Source organism: Thamnophis sirtalis, unplaced genomic scaffold (assembly GCF_051295495.1).
Source record: "Thamnophis sirtalis isolate CommonGarterSnake01/CBP01778 unplaced genomic scaffold, rThaSir2_p1.2 scaffold_5, whole genome shotgun sequence".
NCBI classification, from domain to species: domain Eukaryota; kingdom Metazoa; phylum Chordata; class Lepidosauria; order Squamata; family Natricidae; genus Thamnophis; species Thamnophis sirtalis.
The window spans coordinates 55,925,834-55,937,213 of NW_028261385.1; the positions used below are offsets into that span (position 1 = coordinate 55,925,834).

The 11,380-nt window shown below is 34.5% G+C and overlaps 1 protein-coding gene across 1 annotated transcript in view; it reads left to right on the forward strand.

The window, feature by feature from the left end:
- PRDM6 (PR/SET domain 6) overlaps window positions 1–10,258 on the forward strand; it is a 90,153-nt gene extending 79,895 nt beyond the window's left edge. The window contains exons 8-9 of the mRNA XM_087715102.1: window positions 2,805–2,981; window positions 8,250–10,258. Of these exons, the coding sequence (XP_087571228.1) occupies window positions 2,805–2,981; window positions 8,250–8,364 (292 nt within the window). The 3' untranslated portion in view covers window positions 8,365–10,258. The remainder of the gene's footprint in view (window positions 1–2,804; window positions 2,982–8,249) is intronic.
- The last annotated feature ends 1,122 nt before the right edge of the window (window positions 10,259–11,380 follow it).

The window sequence follows — 11,380 nt, forward strand, 5'->3', positions numbered from 1 at the left end:
GTCTACAGTAATAGTTTTATATGAGAGTTCTTCCGATTCTTGAAAGGTGTTATCATGCACCATCTTCTCCAATGAACTTTCTTATAATCCATATTCTCTCCCGAAAGGTCTAAATGATACTGGATGTTTAATATGTTCTGGATTTCTACAGCACTATCCATGTACATGTACAGTTCATTCTGAAATGTGACAAGGGGAAGGCAGTGTAAAAAAAAAAAGAATATGTACGTATTTCAGTTACACACTCTGATATTTAAGATAGGTAACAATTAAGTAGTGGGGTGTTCAAGGAACTCTAGCATTTAAGGTGGACATAATGGTGGAAATATGGGGATGGCAGCAGATAATAGTGAGGAGCTATTATGTATATCAAGAACTACCTGAATGCTGACGCGGAACAAATCATTTTTTATACTGCAGCATCAGGATAAAGTATAACTGAGTTAGAACATTCCAAATCTGCTCTAGGAAGACCACATCAGAATTTCATGTATTGTATATTATGGGGTCCCAACCATGTCCAAACTTTTTAATTTTCTTTAAATATCATGCTTTAAGATCTTTATAATTAAACCTGAGCTAAAGCTAAAGACCGAACTCTCAGATATATGGGATAATTTGGGGTAGTAGATCAGTATAACCGATTTTATAATCTTAAAACTTCACTCATCTAATAGAGCTGTCAACAAAGAACCCATAACTGCATTGGGCAAAATACTATGGTGGGAAGGAGGAGAACGAGGATTAGATAAGAGTGACTCTTATGATTATCCCACTCTTGACTTTCTTAATCTGAGCATTTTGGGAATTGGTTAAGAGATTTGGGGACAGAGAGCTGTAGTTTTTCCTATCCATTTTACTACCTCTTAGTATTTAATCCATGACAGTTATACAACAAACTGAACTGTTTTAACTAGATGGTTCATTTGATGTTTATTTTCCTTTGAGAAAAATATCAGTACATTTTAGACTATTCTATTCCTTCAATTAGGGCTTCAGCTGCAATCCCATTCTGGAAAGAGTACATACCTTCAGTGTAAAAGTCTAAAATTTGGTAGGGGTGTTTGTCATAATAAGAACTGTTTTCATGACAATGGTTTCTTTCTGAACCTGAAGGTTTTTTTGAAACAAAGAGATTTTAAAAGAGTGTAGATTGAAAAATAAATCTTAGCACCACTAATTGATTTCATTCTAATAGCAAACTCTGAAAGAATGGGCCCATTGAACTTGCTGTGGAAGGGATTTCTAGAACCAAGGTGTCATGTTTTTCTCTTGCTGCCAAGCAAATATTTTTTTGATAGTCACATGATTACAGATGACAGGAACACATAAGGAATGTTGGTTTCAATTCAGGGAGGTCTTCATAAATATTAATTATTACCTTGAACTGAATTTCTGCCTTTAAGACTACAGTCTGCAGAAGACTTAAGTAAAAATATTTATGTTTTCATTGCATTGCTTTTGTGGATATTAAAGCATTTTAAGTAAACCTGATGCTTTTATATATCTCCCTTTGGTTGGCATAATCACATGCAAAACAATGCTTCAACCTTTATATTGTTGAGATGTTTCTCTATCCAGAAAGATCTCTACACCACCAATACATTTTTAATGTGTAATATTAGAATTAACAGACTTATTCTATTTATTTTTGTCCTTGTTCTAATGGTATTTTTACCTACTGAGTACAGGGCTGGGAGGCTGGCTGCTCATATACATTACTGGTATTACTGATGGCACATCCAAGCCATATACACAAATCCTTTGTATGACAGTGGCACTACTGAATAAGTAACACACATGTAGCACAGTAAAGTCAATCAATGCCCAGTGTAGCTTTCACTGCATTAAATAGGTCCAAGCTTTTCTAAGAGTCTTCTAGAATTAATGAGTAAAGCCTGTATTTAGATTCCATAGGCATTGATAATGCTTAGTGTAGAAGGGTCATTATATTCAGCACAGTGATGGAATTCAATTTTTTTTAATACTAGTTCTGTGGGCATGGCTTGGTGGGCATGGCATGGTTTGGTGGGTATGGCAGAGGAAGGATACTGTAAAATCTCCATTCCCTTCCCACTCCAGGGGAAGGTTATTGCAAAATCCCAATTTCCTCCCAATCAGCTGGGACTCGGGAGGCAGAGAAAAGATGGGGCCAGTCAGAGGTGATATTTACCAGTTGTCCGAACCACTCCGAACTGGTCAGAAACTACTGAATACCACCTCTGATTCAGCAGTACAAGCTTTCAAATGAAAGATTGAATTCCAGTCTCCGACCATCCTCCAAGTCCCTCATTTATTAAAGATGACCTGCCTTAGAGATTTTAAACAGAAAAATGATTGGAGCAAGCTTGTTGGATTCTTTGAGTATATGTAACAACTATATTACACATTCTCAGAAGAATCAAAGATACTATTGTTTGTAGTTGGTAATACACTCGATATTTTGTTGTGAGAAGAGGAGGGAAAATGTTTTTTTCATGAGGACCTTATATGAAACTGAGATTCCCTACTATTTAAAAAAAAGACTATAGACAACACACCCCTAAATGTATTGGACTTTGCAATATCTAGCAAGCATAGCAATGCTTGCTACGCTTATAGGATATGATATTTATCACATGTGGAGGACATCATTAGGGAAGATGAGAAGGACAACATTTCAAATTTTAAGGAAGTTCACTATTACATTCCCTTTTGAAGTCAGCAATCCAAGCTTGGCGGCACCACCCAAATGATTTTCCATGTGCTGCAGTTAAAAAACAAAACAAGTAGTGATCACATTGGGTGTTTCTTATTTTCTGCAGGCCCTATCAGTGTGGACACTGCTCCCAATCCTTCTCCCAACCTTCAGAGCTCCGGAACCACGTAGTCACTCACTCCAGTGACAGACCTTTCAAGTGTGGCTATTGCGGTCGTGCCTTTGCTGGTGCTACTACACTCAACAATCATATCCGGACACATACAGGGGAGAAACCATTTAAGTAAGTAATCAAAGACTCAGTGGAGCAGGAAGGAAACACTAAGATAATCCAGATTTAAATTTCACCCTTTCTGGGATGTCCTTTTTGAATTCACTTCCGAATACTAAACAGATGTGTGAACCTGGCCATGTTCCTTCTTTATTTCAGTGTCACTTATTTAGGAGAAAAATATGTCGACAGGAGTCAACTTGTTAATTGAGTCCTTAAGGGCTATGATAGTATTCATATATTTACATATTTTTATTTCTACCTATACCTTTATTTTACCTCTGCATCCTTTGTCTCTCTTTATCTCAGCTACATAATCTTGTAATTTTACCAGAAAATGGTGGTTGGTTTTTTAAAAAAAAATCTGTAACAATCTCTCCAGTAATAGTATCTAAGAACAACAAAATAAATAAATTTTCAGGCATATGTCATGCACAGTATATTCAGGAACATCAAGTAGGGAACAATCAGTGAGCATCAAAGCAACAGTGATTGCATACTTTTAAGACAGAAGTATTTTAAATAGGGAAAAAAATACTACACAAGTGTATGATTATATTATTTTATATAAGTACAACTAATATTTTAGAGTGAAATTGGGGGGGTGGAAAACATAGTTGTGGATACTAAACTACAAATTATGTTAGTTTTGGCTTACAGTTATGCTCACCAGGACTGATAAGAGTTGTAACCCAACAATATTCACAGGCCAATCAATTCTGGTTCAGATGTTCCCCTTATGAACCTTTAGTATGTTAATTCCCAGAACTAGTCAAAACAAAGCAGCTATCAATATGAAAAAAAAAATAAAAGTCACAGAAAGGGGTTAAAGAGTGTGTCCTCCTCTATTCCATCATTATTATAGCTGAATTGAATTCCATGCTGAGATTTAGTTGCTTTGCAAGATGTGGTTGAGGCAGACATCTTATGTTTGGGGTGCATGGAAAAACAAGGTTTGTTGTTGATTGTTTATGTTTTAAGTAGTTCAGATAAATCAAGTAAGTTTGAAATAACATATTTTTTAAATTATTGACATGCTTGCAATTGATTCCGCTTCTAATTATGGAACAGCTAGTTGGTGTAATACAGAGGTGTTATTCTATTGGTTAGGACCGTTCACCCAAACCAGAAGTGGAAATCATGGGTGTCCCCACACACTTGCCCCTGCTCTATAGTATCCCATTTAGGCCCTTTTTAAGCAAAAAGAGCATGCGTGAGAATGCACGGAGGTGGCCACGCATTCACATTTGCGAACCGGTAGGGAAGGTAAGTAAATACCACCCCTGGTGTAATAGTTAAAGAATCAGGCTAGAAACCAGGAAACCATGAGTTCTAGTTTTGGGTTAAGCACAAAGGTGCACCTTGAACTAGTCACAGCTTTCTCTCAGTTCTGGAAATGAGAAAATGGCAGACAACTGAAAAGTCTTGCCAAGGAAACTGCAGAGACCAGTCCAGGCAGTTGCCAGAAATAATAATAATCATATAAGAACCATATCACATAAAGAAATCTAGAGTGGAGATACCTTTTCAGATTCTGTTTGTGGAATAGTTTTATTGCGTAACTTTTGACAGCCATTGTTATACTCAGATGAAATACTAGCAATATTCCATTACTTTCTTTTTTTTTAACTTGCAGCCCAAATAACGCCAAAACCATGTGTTCGCTGATATTATATTATAATAACCACTTTCTTTGGTTGCTTTGGCTTGTAAACCATATATAAATGTAACCATTTAAATACCAAGTTACTTAAGCTTCATAAAAATTATGGTTGGCCATCTCACTGGGATGCCTAGAGTGCTAAGATGAGGAGTCAAGTGCCATGTTTGCCAAAATGCAACTCAATCAGTGTTCAGCTTCAATCTAGAATGACACAAGAGTGCCGTGTCAACAAATGGCAGCTACTGAACCATTACATTGGATTAATACAGCCAATGGAAAAGGAAGCCAAAAACTAGCAGTTCAGATTGATTTTATGTAGTTGCTGTGTAAATAGATTTTAGTAATTAATTGTACAGGCTTCCGGGTCAAAATGGAAAATAGATTTCTTTTAATGTTAAGATGTTACTTATATGTAACCTTGTTGACTCCATTTAATTTCCACCCCCATAACATTCTGTTTTTGTCATGTTTCCAATAAATCTACTATTTGCACCACTAAGAGCCAATGCTACATTTTTTCCCTTTATATTTTCTTTCTCTTTTTTTATTTCCTAAAATATTTGAATTAATATGGAGTGGTTTCAGTTTAATTCCATCCATGAAATAAACTGCTTAGGAACTAATTCCATTAGATACACGTGAATCACATTAATTTTATGTGTTCTGTGACTATATTTGAATGCAAGATTTTTACATAATTGGCCAATATTTGATATATGTATTTCAGTTAACCTTAAAACATTTATGTAATGGAAAAAGTAACAGTGAAATCCATTTTAATGGATATTGAAATGATAATAGTGTTTTGTGTAACACCAATATCTTTACTCAACCAATATATTGCATTAAAATTTACGGAATAGCGTATGCAAGAATTTATAATTTACAAAGTAATGCACTGGAATAATTTAATTCAATAGTGTGTTACTGTACCTTCCCACAAGTTATGTATTTCCAATACATGTATTTACATATCTAAATATAAATATGCATTATATAGTCTATCAAAAACAAGCAAGTGAAAACATACATTTGAACAGAAGGAAAAATGATTCAACTGTTGGCTATTCTATCTATCTATCTATCTATATTTATCTATCTATCTATCTATCTATCTATCTATCTATCTATCTATTTGTTGGAATTTGTCAAACAAAAAATGAGAACAAGAATAAGAGAATAAAAATACAATGATAGCGATGATTGGCACTTTAGTGCACTTATGCACGCTTCCTCTACAGCTATAGAATGGTCACTATGAATATTAGCTGTATGGAGGATTTATTTATTTGTTGCATCATGAATAATCCTAAATCTTCAAGTGTTACTTGAAATAGGTTTGGTATTGTAACACTAATGTAGGAGCACCTTTCACTTTATGATTCAGGAGAATTTGTTGCTCATTTCGTAAGTTTTCAGTTTTCACCTGTGCCTTTCATTTATAAACAAATTATAATTTGTTTATTAATTCAGTAGCAAGAAGGTGAGAACCAGTTTGGTATAATGGTTAAACTATGGAAACCTGATGAAACCACCTCGATAACCTTAAGCAAATCACTCTCTCTGCCCTTAGAAGATGGCAATAACAAACTATGGTTGAAAAATCTTGTTAAGAAAGCTGCGGGGATTTGTCCAGGAAATAACTAGAAGTCCACCCTGACTTGGAGGAGAGATATAAGAGACAGAGAGACATTATACATATAAACATGATATATATGTATAATAGTTTTGTTGGTACAGAAAAGAGAAAGGAAAAAAATCAAATCTAAGTAGAGATCACTGCATTGTGCTAGAGAAACTAAGCCTAAAATGAATTGATTTCAAGGTGTTCATAATGAAAAACAAATTCATAATTTTCAAGTTTATCAAGCAATGAAAGGTAGTACATTTTGACACACTAGTCCAGTAACTAATCAGTTTTCTAATAAACAATCAGCAACACACTAATGTGTCATCAGCATTTCAGGAACTCTGGAGAGAGGAAGACCTGCACATAGACATTAATGAATACACCAGAAATCATTAGGTGATCAATACTTCTGAGTTATTTTCATTGAGCTGATAGGTCTGATACATTAGAGCTGACATTTTACATTTGTCAAGATCACAGTGCAGTTTTTAGCAGTAGAACAGGCTGCTAAAATATTCTAAAAGAAACAATCAAAGAAACATAACTTAAAGATCTTGACATGTTAGACTGGAAGTAGAGATAAGTTGAATGAATTTGTAACCTTCAGGCCATAGGTTTCTCAAGCCATAATTTTCTTTTTTTTTAATGACACATACTTTATCTCATTCTGAAATTATATATATTTATAAATGGCTCTTGATGTATCCATAATGAATCAATTCATTATCTATATAATGTTTACAATGTACCTGAACAGAGTCTCCTTACATTTCATTTAGATATTTTTTACATAAGGATATCTTGGATTCTGAGCAGGCTTCTTAAACCATTGTTAATTAATTATTATATGTATGATTCCATCAACATTATGTTAAAACTGTAGTTTGTAATTCACAAGTAATCTCCTTTGTCAACTCAGTTTAAATTAACGTGCTGAAGAAGTTCTTATGCAGGCTTTATTCATTCTAATAGTCTACCTATGACAACTTTACTGGCTTAAATCGTATGCTTAATTCCACAGCCAGTGTGTAGTTCAACATATTTGGAGAGCATTTAATTGGACTAAGTGATCTAGACCAGATTTCTTGTTGCGTTTTTGTTGTTGGTGGTGGTTATAAACCTGGGGGTAAAATTGTAAGAGTTGAATTATTGAGAGGGCACTAGGTAGCAGAATATTTGCTTAGATGGAAGTTATTGAAAAGAATGTTTACATCTCATAGATCTCAAGTTAAGCACTCTATGCTGAATATTAAGTCAAATTATTGAAGGGCCAAAGTTTGGAAAATCAATTCTTCTCTAAAAGAGATGAAGTTGTTTTTGTTTGAATTATGCATATCCCTCAGATGTTCATCCAGAAAGCCTGCATCTTAAATGTATTCATTATTTTGGCACATCATTTAAATCTATGAGAAGATGGCAATGGTCATTTCAGCAATATACTGATTCTATAATAATATTTTTAAAAGTTTCTTTTTAAACACGATAACACTCCTTTGTATCATGCTGTAACTTCAGAGAAATACAGAAAGTGATTATTGTTTCCCAGTTTCATGATTGTTCCAATAGGTAAGATTCCTGGTTTTAAATTAGCAGGAGGTGAAATTCTATTTGTCATCAATTTCTCCGAGGGATTACCGGTACAGAGCAGAAAACTGCAGACAAGCTGCTTCTTTGATGGCTCACTCTTAAAAATCTCTTTTTGTTCTTTATCTATTTGAACTGACAGTGATCAGAGCTACAGTAGGACAAGCCTCTCTAGAGAAATCACCTTCCCCTGTCTATTGACAGATTCCCTTGTTCTGAATCAGACAGGCCTTGTCCCATCATAGGCATCAAGGCCTTGGAAGTAGCCACCAATTAAACCTCTTGAGCCAGTAAAATCTGAAGCCACTTTTGAGTGTCTGTTCTGATTAGGCATGATAAGACGAAGCCCCGTGCCCCCCAGGAGCAGCTTCCCACTCTCAATTTTCTCTCTTGCCTTTTCCAGGTGCGAGAGGTGTGAGAGGAGCTTCACCCAAGCCACCCAGCTGAGTCGACACCAGAGGATGCCCAATGAGTGCAAGCCAATAACAGAGAGCACAGAATCAATTGAAGTGGATTAACTGATTGACTGGTTGGAATTAAACTGCAAGGAAAGTCATGATTAAATGTCACGGACACTTAAGCAAAACCAAAGATTTCCTCTGAGCAACTTTCAATCAGTCCCAGAAAACCAAGAGCAGTAATAAAATAAGTAAGATGTTAAGAGATATTGATCCTGGCATGGAAGCGAAACCAGGAAAGAGATTATTTATTTATGACTAAGAATGAGACTGATTTCAATGGACCAGAAATCCAAGCCTTGTAGGATTTCCAGCCCCTTCCTCATCATGTATTGCTTTATTTCTAAAAGCTTTTATAATTGCTATTTAATACCAAAGCAACAAATGTCAAGGGCTTTTCTGCCCATAAGTATGACTGTAAATGCACAGGGACTTGTTTATTGTTGCACCTTTTTCTTCAGCACGACTCAACGGACCCAAATATATGTTCCTGTTAAGGTTCAGTTGGATTGCCATTCTTTTTACTTGACGTTAATTTAAAAGGACTAAAGGACAAGAGAGAGAAGGTGATCCAGGACCATCGTTGCCCTCCTCTGACTAATGCACATTTCATTTCCATGGATTCAAAATTCACATTTTGTGCACTTTTTTGTATAAATGTTTTCATTAGCCAGTGTTGCATTGGCCAAGGAGATCCCAGAATTGTTAAATAAATCTGTAGATATATATGTTGTAAAATATCCATAAGGAAAGCATTTGAAATATGTAGAGTTTTTGAAAACTGTCCTCTTTAATGAATGAGACATATTATTCATAACTGATGAATAATTTCAAGTAAAATAGTGACACTCTCTTATCTAAAGTTACCGTGCTTGAAATCATAAACATTAAAAATGGTATAGCAAGAGGCATTCTTTACTTTAATTATGAAGAAGAAAAATCAATACAATTTGTCCATGTTTAAAATTTTTACAATCAATCACAAAAATAGGTTCATATATAGCTACAACCCATGATAAATTCAGTTCCAACTTTTTATTGTACAACATAGAAAAATACAGGCAGTCTAGATGTCGATTACTACATGAACAGAAAGCTAAAGTCATTCCACTCATTTGATATGATTGTAATATCTCCTGATGTACAAAAAGTTTAAGACTTATCTGAATTTATTCCATTCTATGTGCATATAATATTCTCAAGTCCTTTTCCCATGTCTTGGAATGGTGAGCATAACCTCTGAGCATAAAATGATGGAGTAAGGATGCACAGTCAATAAGTATGTATTTTTTACATGAAAGAAAGTCCTGCCATATTAAGTGGCTATGTGGGGCAAATGTGCATTAGATCATCAATTTTAAATTTATGTTGAAGCATTTTATATTTTTTAATCTCAGTTGACCATGCTGGCAGGACTTTATATTAAATTAAATTCACAGTTATTCCCATCACTTCAGAGTAATATTTATTCCTTGAAAGTTGTCTTGGGCCTCTTCCAATTTTTAACTCCTTTAAAACTAAAACACATGAAAATTGTTGCGTTGTGTGAGGTGGGAGGCAATATAAATGTGATAATTAATTAATCGCAAAAGGCACTATAAATGAATAAGTTGAATGCTGTAGCAAATGTAGCAAAAATTAATCTAACACCAGGTAAGGTGACCTTCCTACCCTGTTCACAATTGGCTCCATTTCCTTACTTTGTTTTTGTGATTTAGGGGGTAAGCCCAATGTTAAAGATTAAATTTTCAATACTGAATTAAAAACCTAGTAACAAAAACAAAGCAAACTATTTATGAGGTTCATTTTTGGTGTTGATGATATAGATGCACATATATTTAATCAAATCAACAAATTAATGAAATCATATACAAGATGTATTGCTGGTGTGTGGATAAAAATGTCCTTTATTTTAATTTTCAGGATGGCCTGTGCTATAAAAGATTATCATCAACATCATCTGGTCATTGATTCCTTTGTACAAACTTAATTCTGCCAATTCTGAAAGTCATCACTGACATGGCCCCAGCCTCAGTTGTATTTATCAGGCATAACCTGTAATTGCCATTTTTGCCTTTAGAACCCTACCTCATTACTTCATGACTGAAGCATCACTATATAATTCATAAATCCCCTGAGTTAATGTATTGGCTCATTTAGAAAAGTAACCAGGCACCTTTGTCTCATTAAACATGTAGTATTAAAGAGTTGAAATTTGTGTATTTCATACCTTTTTAATCACATTTTTCTATTACAAGAGTAGCAGACAAAATATATAAATATGAATAAACATTATAAAATTGAAACAACAAAGTAACAATAATAAAGGACCTAGAAGAAACTCTTGCCTGGCCCTGCATATATCTACGAAATGGTTGGTGTCGTTATTTGTCAACTTTAATGGTCTTAAAGGAAATGGCACTGTTGATACCCAAGAATATCACTGGATTTTCTGTTCTGGAAGGTGAGTTGGAAATTTCACAGTAGTAGTACTGCATGCTATAGTATTTAGCAGTGCTTTTTTAACAATAAGAGGCCTGAGAGATTGGTTGAGAATTTGCTCAGTACACTAGAGAATCTTTGCTTCTTATTTTGTACTTTGCTCCCAGCTGAATAAGATCATTTCAAATCAACTAGTGTGCTTAATTTGTGGAACACATAATGATTAGTAGAAGTATCAGGGCATCTCTCTAAGTGCTTTTTAGAATCTGATTTTTTTTTTAGATCAACAAGCCTGTTCGGAACTTTTAATACTTGGGTTTAGCCAAACTCCATAACCAAAAATATCAGGGTTGAACTTCCCTTTAAAAATGGTCTATCTTTAACATATTTTAATAAATGTGACTTGTGTTTCAACCTGGGAAAGTAAATGAGTTTTACTTGTTTCTCACTTTCAGTGTAATGTTTACTGTCCTCTTTCCAAGTTCAACATTCAAAATTAGAGCCTATTAGTAATCTGTTGCAGAAAAAAGTCATTAGAGCACTATTTCATAACTATAACAGCAGCACCTATTTATTGGGTATAATTTATTGTTCAACCAAATCTTCTCTTTCAGATTAATAAAGTTGCCTAAGC